Source organism: Oncorhynchus gorbuscha, linkage group LG05 (assembly GCF_021184085.1).
Source record: "Oncorhynchus gorbuscha isolate QuinsamMale2020 ecotype Even-year linkage group LG05, OgorEven_v1.0, whole genome shotgun sequence".
NCBI lineage: Eukaryota > Metazoa > Chordata > Actinopteri > Salmoniformes > Salmonidae > Oncorhynchus > Oncorhynchus gorbuscha.
In genome coordinates this window covers 51,859,892-51,876,776 of record NC_060177.1, presented here as the reverse complement: position 1 = coordinate 51,876,776, position 16,885 = coordinate 51,859,892, and the positions used below count along the sequence as shown (strand labels likewise).

General features: G+C 39.5%; 1 protein-coding gene across 2 annotated transcripts; it reads right to left on the bottom strand.

Annotated features, from left to right (window-relative positions):
• Positions 1 to 273: 273 nt before the first annotated feature.
• Positions 274 to 15,888, bottom strand: LOC124036018. Of its 2 annotated transcripts, XM_046350064.1 has the most exons (4): positions 15,787 to 15,888; positions 15,342 to 15,502; positions 14,390 to 14,695; positions 274 to 1,892 (listed from the first exon to the last, which is right to left on the bottom strand). In XM_046350064.1, exons 2-4 carry the CDS (start codon positions 15,469 to 15,471, stop codon positions 1,753 to 1,755), a joined length of 576 nt encoding a protein of 191 aa, XP_046206020.1. In that variant the 5' UTR covers positions 15,472 to 15,502; positions 15,787 to 15,888; the 3' UTR covers positions 274 to 1,752. The 2 variants fall into 2 exon arrangements, with proteins under 2 accessions (XP_046206020.1, XP_046206019.1); XM_046350063.1 differs by lacking the exon at positions 15,787 to 15,888 and having other exon boundaries at positions 15,342 to 15,775.
• Positions 15,889 to 16,885: the final 997 nt, after the last annotated feature.

Sequence of the window (16,885 nt, the reverse complement as noted above, 5' to 3'; positions counted from 1 at the left end):
TACACACAATACCCCATAATGACAAAGTGAAAACAGGTCTTCAGACATTTGAGATCATTTATAAAAAAATACAACATTGAAATACCTTACAGTGGGGCAAAAAAGTATTTAGTCAGCCACCAATTGTGCAAGTTCTCCCACTTAAAAAGATGAGAGAGGCCTGTAATTTTCATCAGTGGTCGACTTCAACTATGACAGACACAATGAGGAAAAAAAATACAGAAAATCACATTGTAGGATTTTTAATGAATTTATTTGCAAATTATGGTGGAAAATAAGTATTGTCGAACCCACAACTATCTGAGCCACAAAGGACTACTTTGGCATCAGATGTTGAATTGGAGATGGTCAGAGCATGTTTACACTATAATCAGTAATTCAACCATCGTCGGCATTAGCAAGTGTTGATGTCTGGGAAAACATTCTGCTTCATGTAGCTAACAAACTGTCAATACAAAGAGAATCAGATTGAATCCACTAAAGGGAGTATTATCTTATTAAATACAGTAAAATAATAAGGTATACCGTTCAAGGCATCAAGTACTTTTTCACAGTGGCAAGCCTGTGTGCATGTTGCAACACAACACCACATTTGTTCAAGAATTACATAGAGGGGGAGCAATACAAGATAGAACCGCCACTGCAAAGAAGCAGTACTGTGTAGGGTTTTTAGGAGTTTGTTATTGGTTTTAGTCACTCTGAATAAGAATTACCCTCCGCTAAATGTAAAAATGAATAACCAACAACTCATCACACAATCTAGCTGTGGTTATGCAGCTATATCTTGTTTCCACCAAACCAAATAAATATATTGACCACATTTTCCTACCAGTATTGAGTCTAGGCTCAAAATCTGCGTCTTAACACACAGATAGAAGCAAAAAGATTGAAAAAAAAGTATGATCTTATTGTCTCTGCTTCTGAAGAGATTCAATAAAACACTTTTCACAAATAAGAATAGATCATCTTTTAGAAAATAAATACAATTTTGGGGGGGGTTTAACTAACCTTTATTTTTTTCTGTTATGGTGACAATTTCATCATACAAAACAGCCCAATACAGTACAATACAGTATGTAGAATACATTGCAGGGCCATGTTTGTTGTAACATTTCTTTCATGCAGTGATTATTAAACCCTTCCCCATCTGAAAGGACATGATTAATGTGTTACGCAGGAAAATGTTACTCTTCATACAAACCTATCAATGTAAACAACATCAATGTAAAAAAACTATGAATAAATTCACTCATAGACCACTTTGTCTGCTCAATAAGCACTTATTTTTGTTCTTCAAAGAAAATATAAAATATTTATTTTCTATTACTCATGTTCATGAACAAAATTATTGAATTATGATATGAAATATGTTAGAAAACAAACAAATTTATTGGGGCTAAAAACACTTCATTACACACGACAAGTTACTAAATATTATATTGGATAATGTTACATAGGACTTTTAGATATCATGGCCCTACATATTTAATAATGTATCGGTAAATATAATACTTAGGTTAATATTTTTGTATAAATCAAATACAGATTTTGTAAAAAGTTATTTAAGCTATAACAGATACCCAAGGGCAACTTTCATAAAATAGTCTACATTTAAATCGTAAGGGTCTACCTTCAAGATTTTATTTTTCAAACAACCTTTACTTAACCTTTATTCAAGTGACCTCAATAGGATGTGAAATCCATGTTATTCCCAGCCTACAACATCTTTATCCATACTGGGTGGTATCCTTTCTACAGGTGTTGTGTCCACTTCCCCATGTTCCTGTGGTGCAACAGGAGAGAGAGCCCACAGCAGTACACCATGCTCTTCACTATCATCACTGTGTAAACCAGAGAGGCCAGGTTCAGACTGCACATGAAGCAGAAGCGATCTGGGGAAAAAATAATAATATATTGGCTGAGATTTTAACCAGTGAATTTATTTGAATAAAGTCCTGTTTTCTGTTACTTTTTGTTTGCCGTCATCTTCTTCAAATCAAGCTTTATTTATACAGCACATTTCAGACATGGAATGCAACACAATGTGCTCCACAGGAAAAAACGAATACAAACAATGGAAATAAAAACTGAAATATTTACTACACAACAAACACAAGAGGAAAAAAATAAAAAAATCACAATAAAAACTGAACGAATAAAAAAGCACCCCAAAGCTAAAAAGGTGTGTTTTAAAATGTATTTTAAATATGTCCAGAGTTTCAGCCCCCCTCAGGTTCTCTTGCAGGCTATTCCAACAGCTGGGGGCATAGTAACTAAAGACTTCCTCTCCATACCTCCTTGTCTTTGGATGTGGGATAATTAAAAGGCCAGTGACTACAAAGGGACCTACTGGTTACATAACTTAAAAGCATGTGCACAATAGAGGATTTATTCCAAAACCAATAGAAGGCTAATGCGATTAGCATGAGGTTGTAACTAACAAGAACATTTCCCAGGACATAGACATATCTGATATTGGCAGAAAGCTTAAATTGTTGTTAATCTAATTGCGCTGTCCAATTTACAGTAGCTATTACAATGAAATTATACCATGGTATTGTTTGAGGAGAGTGCACAATTAGTTGGTAGAGCATGGCGCTTGTAACGCCAGGGTAGTGGGTTCGATCCCCGGGACCACCCATACGTAGAATGTATGCACACATGACTGTAAGTCGCTTTGGAAAAAAGCATCTGCTAAATGGCATATATTATTATTATATTATTATAACAGGAAAAGTTATTAATAAACAAATTAGGCACATTTGGGCAGTCTTGATACAACGTTTTGAAGAGAAATGCAATGGTTCATTGGATCAGTCTAAAACTTTGCACATATACTGATTTCATCTAGTGGCCAAAATCTAAATTGCAGCTGGGCTGGAATAATGCATTTTGGCTTTTCTCTTGCCAAGATGATGGTGAAAAAAATACAAAAAAATGTTGTTGTTTTTTCTTTGTATTATCTTTTACCAGCTCTATTGTGTTATATTTCCCTACATTCCTTTCAAATTACCACAAACTTCAAAGTGTTTCCTTTCAAATGGTTTCCAAGAGTATGCATATCCTTTCTTCTTGGCTACAGGCAGTTAGATTTGGGTATGTCATTTTAGGCAACAACAAAAAAAGGGGCAGATCCTTAAGAGTTTTTAACATTGATTAATAAGTGAAATTTGCAGGTTCTTTAATTTAAATTAGACATTTTAAACATTCCCATAATGACCTAGATGAACCAACTTCTCAGGTTAATTAAAGTTGAATTCCCAGTTGTCTATAAAGTTATAATTAATCATTATCATTGATTAACCAAATCAATATGCTTTTGCAAATTCCTTCACGTCCAACTCCCACATTACTGATACAGTACTGATGGTTCATTAACGTCTATAAATAGATTACAATTGTCTCTGAAGCTTCCAACGTTTTCCAAAACCAAACTTTGGAAAGATAGGAACTTTATTATTATCATTTTTTCTCCTTTAAAATGTTCTAATAATGTGCAAGCTATCAGAGCGAGTGGTCCCCACTTCCCGCTAATTAGTGAACCCACACCCATAAGATGATTGATCTCTGACCTTAGCAGCGATACCAACCCTAACTTTGCCATTAGCGGAGAAACAGTAGAAATCGCGACAAACGCTCTTCAAAATCAACCTTCTGGCACAGGCCTTGTAAAGGTTCTCTCCAGTTTAGTCCGGATGTGTTGCCATCCGAGATTGGCATCGGTCCAATACCGCAGTGCACACCTGAAGCACGAGCAGGAAATGGTAGACATAAAGAGACAGGTGGAGAGAACCGGGAAACTGATGACAAAATGCAGAAAAGGGATACATTTAGCTAGCTATGGAACTGCGTTTGAAAATGTAACAATTAAATGTAATTGCAAAACCTTATGAAGACGAAAGAGCAGAAACTCTTCAACAAAATCATCTTCTACAGGATTAAAATCGCCTAAACTAAATACGATGATGTCCAAGCCAAACTAGATAAATCTGACGAGTTATCTACAAACTGGAGCGAGCAGCTTGATTTCATGCATGCAGTTTTGTGGAACGATACTCAAAGTAACAATGTTCTACTCAAAAAGGCTGCAGACCAAAGACGATCAGTTAAACAACTTCTTTGGGATCGGTGTCCCGTTCAACGGGACGGTTATGCTAACGTAGGCTAATACAATTAAGCATGAGGTTGTAAGTAACAAGGACATTTCCCAGGAAATAGACATATCTGATATTGGTAGAAAGCTTAGGTTCTTGTTAATCTAACTGCACTGTTCAATTTCCAGTAGCTATTACAGTGAAAGAATAGCATGGTATTGTTTAAGGAGAGTGCACAATTTTGAACATGAAAAGTTATTAATAAACAAATTAGGCATATTTGGGCAGTCTTGACACCAAATTTTTAACAGAAATACAATGGTTCATTGGATTAGTCTAAAACCTTGCACATACATTGATGCCATCTAGTGCCCAAAATCTAAATTGCATCTGGTGCTTGGAAAAATACATTATTGCCTTTATCTTGCATTTCAAAGATCATGGTACAAAAAAAAATGAAATGAAAATGAAAAAACGTTTTTTTCTTTGTATTATCTTTTACCAGATCTATTGTGTTATATTCTCCTACATTCCTTTCACATTTCCACAAACTCACAAACACGATAGCTCACTGGCTAACACTGACAAACAAGCTCGGAATGAACACCCACATGCTTACCGTCATATGCTTTGTTCAGCTTACTTTGGCCTACTCACTGAAAGAGGAATGGAAGAGCTTTTACCATTCAAACAAATGTTTCTGTCGAACATGTATCCCACCATTACCTTCTTGGGCCCTACAGCCCACATTGGCTTGCCTATCTTACAACTCAGAGAGCTTGCAAACACAGCTTTTGAGGCATCAAAAGCTCGCAACGCTAAGAGCTTTGACAACTCGGTTTTCAAGTTTGACCAGGAGCACTCACTCCAATTGGAGGGTGCATTATCAGGTATTGGAGCGTTAAGAGATGACGCGCAACATCGGTTTCTACCATGAAACCACGAATACAATAACCTCTGTGGTCGAAATAACTGTAAAGTACATCGCCATCGAAATGACTACCGCTCTTCAATCGACCTGTTCACTACGTTCCTGCACTCAACCCACAAAACGTGTCAGAGCACAAGAGTAACAAAGAGTTACAGGACAATCAAAACCTAGACCAATGTTCTCTAGAAAGAGAGAACATTTTGAGAATAGGGTAAGTCACAAGGACTAGACAGGGAATTTCTGGACACCAGGTCCGCAGGAATTAACACCCTTAAAAATCTAATTTCTCCTACTCTCACTCGAGACCCTATCCAGGGCCCGCTTGATAAAGAAACAAGCCCACAGGCTTTGTCTATAGACTGATAAAAAGGTTGCGAAGAAAAGGTCAAAAGCTTTGCTAAGACAAAGCCCACTCAAAATCAAAAAAGTCGATCTGTTTTCACCTTGACACATTACGTCATTGTGAACGACCACTCCACTTTGTGGGAAATATGTCCACTAAACACACCTCTAAACGGTCATACCTGGAAACACTCATGGAGGACTGCTTAACTTGTCATGCGCTAATTGAGTCGGGCGCGACAATAACGCTCATTTCTCAAACGTTGTTCAATGATCTCAAAAGGGCTTTGAAGTCAACTAAACATTGGTTAAAAGTGGAACGACGTGAAACTACACTTTGAGGGGTCACTAAGACTACCTCGCCTCTCACATTGAGAGTCATGCTGAAACTACACTTCCAAGGCGTATCGCTTATTCACCCTGCGTATGTTACCTGCCTCGAATCTGAACCCCTGCTACTCGGAGCAGGCTTGATGGATCGGTAACTCCCACTGATGGATTGGAGAACCAACCATGTATGGTCACAAGTCACAGTGCCTTCTCCACTGACCACACTGTCTTCTTCTAACACTAGCTGCAACGAAATCATCCACAAATGGTATCTGTCAAAGCAACCCTTGGGAAAAAGATGTTTCGAAACCTCTTGGAGCAGAATCCGATCCAAGGAGATTTACGATATCTAGCAAGACAGCAAGAAAAACATAGATGAGCAGAGTGTACTCTGCTTCTGATGATACATCTTCTGCTTTGTGGGGGACTGTCACGCCTTGCAATGACACTAATGGCGTCAGTCCAGCAACTGACCCGATAACTCCCACTGGTGAAACACTTTGCGATATCACAGAGAGATATCCTCGTCTCAGTTCGCAGGCACTGAAGAGGTTGCCACACACGGACGCTGTGGTGGCTGACAGGCCTTAACAGCCACTGAAAGTTTTAAAGCACAAACACTAGGAGATTTGGTTGAAAGGTTACAGCCATTCTCATAACGCGGCCGCTGACAACTCATTCATAGGGTCCGACCTTTTCGTTTGTGCCTCGGATACCAACAGCAACCACTGGTGGGGCCCAGACCCATGATGAGCCTCATCGAGGCCAGTTGGGGGGGGGAGTCGAGACTACGTGCAACACCGTACGAGGCCGCCAGAGCAGAAAACAAATCTAGTTGTAAACTCCCTTATGAGAACAGTGAGGGGGAGACCGGCCCCTAGAAGGGGATAATCTTAGAACACATCTAAGATTACATTTACATTTAAGTCATTTAGCAGACGCTCTTATCCAGAGCGACTTACAAATTGGTGCATTCACCTTATGACATCCAGTGGAACAGTCACTTTACAATAGTGCATCTAAATCTTAAAGGGGGGGGGGGGTGAGAAGGATGTATCCCACACTGGTCGTAAAAGAAGTCCAGTGGACTTGTCCACCTCCAAAACAAATGGAAAAAATAATCATGCCTTGCCATGTGTAAGTTCAACTACAATACAAATAGTAAAATGCTCTAATCATGTGTTCCGGTGGGATAATATTTCAGAATAAATCGGTAGGATAACTGTTCCCTTTGAGTACCAGTACCAATGCTACCACAGTCAGTCCAGCAACAATCAGTAAGAGGATTAGAGACCTCACAAGTCAAATTGTTATTGATAATAGTGACAGAGGAGTTAGTAGTCACTCAGATTGCAATATGTGTAAGGGAATCTCCAGAACACTCTTCTGATGGTCAACACACATGCCACTAATAAATAGAACCCTCCATTCAGGAGGAAACATATTAGAAGTCATGAACCATGATCACACCGCGTATGACTGGTTCAGTGCTTAGAGAGTACTTCCATCATGAGGTTAGCTCCTCCGTGGATAACATAGCTATGAAATAGACTCCTTCATACCTATCACCGCTACAATGGTGTAAGACACATTAACATGTAGTAAAACTACTTTAGGTCCCCTTAACACATTTTGATGTTAACATCAATTATTACTGACCTCCAGGCATTGACCTGGAAATCATCTGATGATGTCAGAATCAATCTGAAGAGGTTGCAACCTACCAGGATATTTGGTTCTTTCCCTTGGCATGTGTAATTATGTACGCATATAAGCACGCGGACAACGGAACATTTAATGAGGATTTATGCTGGGATTATTTAAGGGGTCGAACGAAATACCAGCCTTAGTAAAGTTGAACATTTACTCTTACGCCTTTTCGACTCTACAGCTACCGTACTACCAGTTTCTCCACAGAGGTCCATAGGTGATCCCTGTAGACTGCCCAAAGCTGGTGCCTTCAAGCTGTAGACTAATCATGTAGTTATCAACTTGGGATCGTGCCCTAAGCAACACACCGCAAATTAGGAACCCTAGATATGACTTTAGACAATGCCATGATATGGTCACTTTGCCAGGACCTTGGAAGTATATAGAAAACAGTTCAATTAGATGATTTTGGTGTGATATACAAAATATGATTATCTTTTGTTTATGCTTTCATTACTTTTCGTTTCAGTTCCTTTGACACTTAGGAAGTGATAGAGCCATAACCAAAGCCCCATACAACCATCACGTAGTGCCACAACGCCACTCATTTGGGAAGTAATTGAATTCTATATTTTGTGGGCTGATGATGGGCTTTATGGAACTTTATGGAACAAATCAGTCATTTATTGTCGAACTGGGATTCCTGGGACTGCCTTCTGATGAAGATTATCAAAGCTATGTGAATATTTATAGTGTTTATTCGACCTAACATTGACTCCAAGATGGAGGAATTGTCTCGTTGTTTATAAGCAGGTACTGAGCGCCATTCTCAGATCATGCTTTTTCCGTAAAGTTTTAAAAAAATCTGGCACAGCGGTTGCATAGAGGATCAGTCTATATTTAATTCTGTGAATAACACTTGCATTTTTATCAATGTTTATTATGAGTATTTCTGGGAAAATCACTGGAAGTTTTGGAATCAAAATATTACTACACGTAACGCGCCAATGTAAACTGGGATTTTTGGATATAAATATGCACATTATCGAACAAAACATACATGTATTGTGTAACATGATGTCATATAAGTGTCAACTGATGAAGATCATCAAAGGTTAGTGATTAATTTATCTATATTTCTGCATTTTGTGACTCCTCTCTTTCGCTGGAAAATGGCTGTGTGTGTTTTCGTGACTTGACTATGAGCTAACATAATCATATGTGGTGCTTTCCCTGTAAATAATTTTTGAAATTGGACAACATGGGTAGATTAACAAGATGTTTCTCTTTCATTTGTTGTATTGGACTTGTTAATGTGGGAACGTTATATATTTATAAAAAAATATTTTTTAATTTCGCACACTGCATTTTCAGTGGAATGTTGAGGTGGGGTTCTGCTAGCGGAACGCCATTCCTAGAAATACCTGGTTGAAACTGCCATGCAATATTGAGGGAGAGAGTCTACCAGAACAAAGAGCTTTTCTTAGTTCAAAACTCTTAATCCCCAAAATGGGAGAACTAAATATTATTTATACTTTGGAGAATGTGGGAATGGTCCGTGGACACTTAAGGGACAGTCAAGTCGAGTGTGTTTCATTTGGTGATCTCATGAAGAACAGGAAACACATACAGTATCTCTTAATAAAGTGTACATTTCCCAGCTGTCAAGTTTACATCTAGATATTGTGAAACGTATGTGATTAAATATGAAACTATTTGTGTAAAGATGTAATGTGATGTTTCCCTTCTAAATGACTATGGATTTTCATTTAAAGATTAACACGTGGCCACGCCCATGTGAGCGTAGACATTATGTCGGCGTTATGGAACCGCCCTTTTCTACTCCATAAAACCACCCGTGATGAAATTTACATTTCATGCCAAAGAGATCCACGGTAAGCAGGACGTCTCTAATGGTTAAGAAGTCAGAGATCACTGGGCCAGACTCCCCACGTTGGAATGGCTACAATTCTATAGGCCACAGAGACCCTACACCTGTAGTTTTGGCTACAGGGCTAGAAATGGTTAAAATCTGAGACTATCGATCACTGCAGAAGAAGGAGCAAATTCTAGATGACACAAATTAGTAGTCTGCAGCTAGAAATGACGTAAACCTAGTATGATAATACTGACACCCGCCAAAGCATCTATTCTATGAGAACATTTCTGAATGGTACTCTGAAGTAACCATTCTATCCACCTACAACCACAAAAGACATTGTAACTTCTGGGGAACTTAACCAGAGACTCTGATGAACTCTACAGGACGAGCAAGTGTTTTCAAAGGTGAGACAACAGGGACATATGGGCGTAAATATATGTATTGCAATTATTCTTGAATGAAGGATTAGCATTTCAATTAGTATAATTATCCATTGTGTGTAGTGATTCCATTTAGTCTTTTCCGCTCTCTCAGTCCCCACCACTTTCTTTGTCTATCAAGCTGTCAAATTGGCTTCATCTACTAGGGACCTTTTCTTTGTGTCATTGCTAGTAACCAATATCTACTGTATGTTTGATGTGTCTCTAGCAACAGAACCAATAGAATGAAAGACCAGCCGGCTTGGGTAGCAACCCTTGATTTGTGTCGGGACTATATCTTGTGGAAGGATGAAATAGTATTAATAAACTCATCAAAATATCATTTTTAATGAAAGTATATCAATCATTATTTGAATATGTTGGTAACCTGTTGTATAAAAATGATAATGCCCTCGAAGCTGGTATTTGGAGGATGTACTGGCACTGTTTGCCAGCCGTCGACTTCCTCTCGGGCATAACAACACCCCTGCAAATATATCCAACAAACACAGGCTTCACGGGCATTATCACTTAACTTTTTATGGCTGCAGGGGCAGTATTGAGTAGCTTGGATGAAAAGGTGCCCATTGTAAACTGCCAGCTCCTCAGTCTCAGTTGCTAATATATGCATATTATTAGTAGTATTGGATAGAAAACAATCAAAAGTTTCTAAAACATTGTCTGTGAGTATAACAAAACTGATATTGCAGGCAAAACCCTGAGGAAAATCAAAACAGGAAGTGGCTTCTATTTTGAAAGCTCCATGTTCCATAGCTTCCCTTTGCTTCATGTAAATGGATATGAACAAGATTCCTTTTCCCATCACTTCCTCAAGGTGTAAACAGTCTTCAGACAGTTTCAGGCTTTTATTTTGAAAAATGAACCAGAACGATAACATCACGTCAAGTGGTCACATGAGTTTTGCTCACGCAACAGAGTTTGGATAGTTATTGTTTTCCCCTCTCCTACTGTGAAAGACATTTGTGGTTGATATATTATCGATTATATATTTTAAAAACAACCTGAGGATTGATTGTAAAAAATGTTTGACATGTTTCTGTGGACATTATGGAAACTATTTGGAATTTTCGTCTGCGTTGTCGTGACCACTCTTTCCTGTGGATTTCTGAACATAACGTGACAAACAAACGGAGGTATTTTTGATCTAAAAATAATCTTTATGGAACAAAAGGAACATTTGTTGTGTAACTGGGAGTCTTGTGAGTGAAAACATCCGAAGATCATCAAAGGTACAACGATTAATTTGATTGTTTTTCTGATTTTCGTGACCGAGCTGTCACGCCCTGGTCGAAATATATTATGTTTATTCTTTATTATGGTGTGACATGGGTTATTGTGGTGTGTTTTTGTCTTGGGGTTTTGTGGGGTGTCTACATAGTCTATGGCTGCCTGAGGCGGTTCTCAATCGGAGTCAGGTGATTATCGTTGTCTCTGATTGGGAACCATATTTAGGCAGCCATATTCTGTGAGTGTTTCGTGGGTGATTGTTCCTGTCTTTGTGTTTGCGGTTTCGGTTTTCATTATTTCATTTCATTATTTTTGTAGTTTCTGCATGTATAGTTTTTCCTTCATTAAAATATATCATGAATCATCATCACGCTGCATTTTGGTCTGATCCTTGTTCCACCTCTTCATCAGAGGAGGAGATAGAAGAGAGCCGTTACTCGAGCTACCTGATGCTAAGTGTACTTAATGTTTTATCGTGCGATTGATAAACTTACACAAATGCTTGTATTTCTTTCGCTGTAAAGCATAATTTCAATTTAGCAGCTTGCTTAGTTCAAATTAACAGACGAATTTATTCATGAATAGGAAGGCGTTTTCATAATAAGAAGTGCTTGTGTTTCCCAGTAGCATGCTGGAATAAACTACTAAGGATGGGGGTCATAATTTCAATCACTGAATTAAATATGAATAATATGTATATGAACTGAATATGCTTGTCAACAACAGTCAGTGTTTATTTTTTTTAGAATTTGTTTTACCTGTAGCCTATCTGACTACTGTTACCGTCAATCGAATGCGTTCAAAATAACACAAGGCTACAACAACAAACTGAAGTCATAGGCTATTTATTAAATTGGTTTACCAGCTCCAGGTAGGCTACACAAGTGGCATGAATTGATTTGCAATGATTCCAGTGATATTGTCATTTCAACATAGTGTAACGATCCTGGGTTTATAATAGCAGAAAAGGACTCTGCACAGTCGATTGCGCGCCAGACCTCGGGGTCGAGGGTTCGAGACCTGCTCCCTGCTGTTTCCTTACACTGGTGTCAGAAGTGATCGGACCTTGCATCCACGACAGTGCGTGTGCATGGCCGGTGAGCACGTTCCAGTAAGACGTAGAGTCACAAGCTACCGCTAGGACGCACTCTTTGAAAGGAGGGAGTAGTGTAACGACCCTGGGTTAATATGTGCGGAAATCGTCTCTGCAGCAGGAGCATGCTTTTGGGGCACTGTCGATAGCGCGCCGAGACCTGCTCCCTGCTGTTTCATTACAATATGTATTCTATACAATGGTTTATACATTCATAGGCTACTTGATGGCCAACAGAGGCAAATGTATAATTCTCCAAATTTAGCCCAATGGCAGTTTCATTGAAGACTTTTCCACATAAAAAGAACCACAGGATGGAGTTCCGTAACTTCCATTTAAAATGTACACTCGGGCAGCCCCCGAGACCCAAGACATGATTATACATAAAGCACTTAGCTTGATACCGTTTTCTTTAATAAGCAGTCAACATAATAATGCAGTTTAAACCACCTCCGTGACTCAGCCTTACAACTGTAGCGCTCTCAACACACATGGCCTCACGGCCTGACAGTAAGCAGCAGGTCACAGTGAAATATATATTGTAATGAAACAGGCAGGGAGCAGGTCTCGAACCCTCAACCTTCTGGGCCCTAAGTCCAGCGCGCTATCGACTGTACCCCAAAAGCATGCTCAAGCGGCAGAGTCGATATCCGCGCTTATAAACACAGGGTCGTTACAATATATTTTAATAAGAGAAATGCCGCGGCGCAATTTAGAAATAGGCCAAGACCCGGCAACCGGGAAATTGTTTGCAAAGTAGCTCAATTTGCGGGTACATGGCAACACTGCAACTGACTTACTGACTACTAGGATGCTAGCGCAAGAGCCACTGTAGAGTGAGTGCGCGTGAAGCAACCACCAGAGCGAGCGGCTCCCTCTGCGGGGCGAAACAACCACAACACCCCTTAACTATAAATACTCTAAATTATTACAAAATGACAAAGATTAAGCTACTTCAGTTTCTTTATCAATCGTACCGTTTTTTGCTCATGTTTGGGTTCCCTGTGTTGCCAACCTGAAATAAAAACGGTACTATTAATACAGAATGTATTACCCCTGTTTCATTGATGTTACAGACAAACGAGGACCAACAATAGCAGCCTGCCTCTGATTTGATGGGGAACTTGCCCATACTGGTATATAAATGAATCAATATAATACCAAGCAACCTCTTTTGACCTTGTGGTGTTTATTTATTTAATGCATTATACTGCCACTGCGCTATGGTAACACACACACTTTTTAAAATGTTTATGTATCCTTTATTTATACAGGTTTTTCTCATTGAGATAAAATGCATTTTTCACTTAATAAATATGGTACAATATGATCATTTTTTGGCACCATTTATCATGATTGTGTGTTACCATGGTTGATTGTATAATGCAGTTTAAAACCATGGTATTTCCATGATCCACATCTATGGTATTATTTAGGTGCATCGCAGTACCATCACACTTCAAAGCTAAAACCATTGTTCAGATCTATACCATGGTATAAATGATGCAATACCGTGGTGATATTTAGGTTTTAGGCCTAATGGCAGTGCCATGGTACGCGGAGGTGGTGTAGCTCATCTATTCACATGCTCATCTAACACTGTTCAGAAACATTTAGCATGCAATAATGTAGCCTATGTTAAGTGCTCCCTAACAAAGCGGAGTAAGGGTAGGAAAGAGTTGAAAGGAGGATAAAAAAATAGCATGGGCTTGCCTTCAAAATATGACTTTTATATTTGACAGCGCATATAGGCTGCACCTACCAGTAGCCAAAATTAAACTCTAAATATGCCATTATATTATTTAGAGATTTTTTTTTATTAGTCTCATGTTTCTTAGGACCTACCTAAAACGAATTAATAATGGATTTCTTTGTGATAGTGTATGTTATTAAGATTGATGTCCACGCACATCTTCACAGGTCTAGTCCCACTCCTAAACTTGCTGAGGGATATAAAAGGCTTATCCCAGAATGTGGTAAAAATAGGACTGAATGAATTGGTCTGTAAAAAGCATTTCCCGATTTGTTGTTTTACAGGCAACATGCCGTAAAGTCTGTCTGTAAAGGGTATAATTTACCAACCCGAAAATGGTTAGCTGACATGGCCAATTAAATGACTGTCAGTGACTGACAAAACAAGAGAAAAACTGCTGATGCACATGCTCATTTCGAATTTACACCTTGCGTATTCTACTATTCTAACTCTCCACAGTAAACAGCGACCACGACTGAGGGAGCCAAAGCGACTGAATATGTCACCTATGCCTGGTACTGAAAGGTATGCACTTTTTACATGGTTGAATAGCCTACACGATAGCCGACTCATATAAATATATTACATGAATACATTTACATAGAGAATACACACGAATGTAAAACTATTTCGATGACTGGCTTTACCTTTTAGCATGTCAATATCTTGAGCGCCCCATTCATGCTCCACAGAACAGATGTATTTGTTCCTGTATGTCTTGTCTTTGTCAATGATGATCATACTGGTCGTCCGCCCTTCCTCCCTCTGCTCCAGCTGTTCCGTCTCTGCTTTGGACACCTCCACTGTTTGACCGCATTCATCCTCCATCTCCCATGAGATCTTGACCAAGTCTGGAAACATGTCTCTAGCCAGACATAGCAGGGTGATCTTCCCATTCGACTCAGGGTTGGACGCTGGGTAGACGGTCACTTTGGGTTTACGTACGTGATTGTCTGATTTTCAAGAGAAAAAATAACATTTACACTCTTCTTGAAAGGACCGTCACACACACGTTTTCAGACCAGATGTATTATGGTGTCAAGATTAATCGCAATGTCCCACACCATTTCTACTTATATCCATCTTTACTGCCTATATTCAAATAAACAATTAACTACATATATCAATAATTTCCACGTACCAACTCGTCTTTTTTTGTCATAATAACTATCCTTTATTGGAATATATCATATCAATATAAAGTAAATTATAACGTTCAATATTATTTAAAATATTAAGATTCTTAGCTCAGTAAACAATTCGACATTCTTGCCATATATCAGACTACTTTACATGTATATCACACATTTAAATGAGAGTGTATATCTATAGGATTAAGGACACGCAATATACTGCAAATTGTGCGTATGGCTTCCTTGAAAATCTGAATAATCAATTATACAGGCTAATAACAAACGTTCAAATTAAAAAAAATTGAGATTTTTTAAAACTTTGATGATCTTAAATAGTGCGTGCATATTCGGAGCAATACTGCAGGAAGTTTGGTCAATTCTTTTTGGACTGATTAGACATAGATTAATTATTAATGACTACTGCTTTGTTTATTTCTGCCGAAAATAAGAGGAATGGATCTCTTACCTGTCACATAAAGTCTCGTACCAGAGCCAAATACAAATCCATACACAGTGAATATTCCCTTGTCAAAAAGTAGTCTGCATTGTGTCTTGGGTGAGCTTGTGTTAACAATACAAAGGTTCAGCGGCATCATGCACCCCAAATGTCTTCGGGGGCACAAATATCTGAGGGGGCACATTCAAAACATGTTTAATTCTACAGTGTGCACAAAAATATGTATATTTTTATGCATACCTAAGCATACCTATTGAGCTAAAATATATATATACACACATAGAATGAGTTGGAACATGAAGCCTACTGCCAAAGTATTATTATAATTTTAATTTTTTATTTTCTTTATTATTATTATTATAAAAACACAACCCCGCCAAGCCGCACTGCTTCTTGACACAATGCACGCTTAACCCAGGAGCCAGCCAGACCAATGTGTCAGAGAAAACCGTACAACTGGTGACGGTGTCAGCATGCATGAGCCTCCTCATCCCTAACTGGGCTCGAACCAGGAACACATTGACAACAGCTACACTCAAAGCAGTTTTACCCATTGCTCCACTAAAGCCGCGGCCCTTGCAGAGCAAGTGGAATAACTACTCCAAGTCTCAGAGCAAGTGACGTTTGAAACGCTATTAGGGCACACCCAGCTAACTAGCTAGCCATTTCACATCAGTTACACCAGCCATTAGGCTTGAAGTCATAAACAGCACTGTGCTTGCGAAGAGCTGCTGGCAAAACACACAAAAGTGCTGTTTGAATGAATGCTTACGAGCCTGCTGCTGCCTACCATTGCTTAGTGAGACTACTCTATCAAATCATAGACTTAATTATAACATAATAAAACACAGAAATACGAGCCTTTGGTCATTAATATGGTCGAATCCGGAAACTATCATTCCGAAAACAAAACGCTTATTATTTTAGTGAAATACGGAACCGTTCGGTATTTTATCTAACGGGTGGCATCCCTAAGTCTAAATATTCTTGTTACATAGTTAGGGAAGGTGACAGGGAGGAGGACGGGCTGGGTGGACAGAGGAGTAAGGCACATCCATGCCAACCTGGGAAGGTGCAGGAGCGCTCCTCGGCCTGTCACTTACTCGCCTGGTTCTCCTTCTGGGATAGGTGTTCCAGGGGTGGTCCGAGTCCCCGCAGTCGGAGCAGAGACCCTGTTGATGGCGGCGTTGACGTTCCTCAGGGGGGAAGGTGGGTCGTGCCACCTTCATAGGCTCAGTCTCGCTGGAGGTTCCTCGGACAGACCCGAACCCCTGAGATGGGTGACGACAGGCAAGCAGGAGATTATTCAAGCGGATGGCCATGGCAATGAGCTGGTCCTCATTGCGACAGGCCAGCTCGGTCTGGACATCTGCCTGTAGTCCGCTGCGGACAACAAGGCCTGGTCGTCCCAGCCAGTGGACGCAGCCACCACTCGGAAATCCAGAGCGTACTCCAACGCTGTCCTAGACCCCTGGTGTAGACAGAGGAGATGCTCACCTCCAACTCGGCCCTCTGTAGGTTGGTCGAAGATGGCACGGCAGAGTTGTGTGAAG

Excerpts from the sequence above, each read along its gene's own strand:
- LOC124036018 (XM_046350063.1), bottom strand. The coding sequence starts at position 15,516 with ATGTGCCCCCTCAGATATTTGTGCCCCCGAAGACATTTGGGGTGCATG. Across the intron at positions 14,696-15,341 it reads TACGAGACTTTATGTGACAG|ACAATCACGTACGTAAACCC; the intron begins GTAAGAGATCCA and ends CTTGAAAATCAG. Across the intron at positions 1,893-14,389 it reads AGATATTGACATGCTAAAAG|ATCGCTTCTGCTTCATGTGC; the intron begins GTAAAGCCAGTC and ends TTTTTTCCCCAG.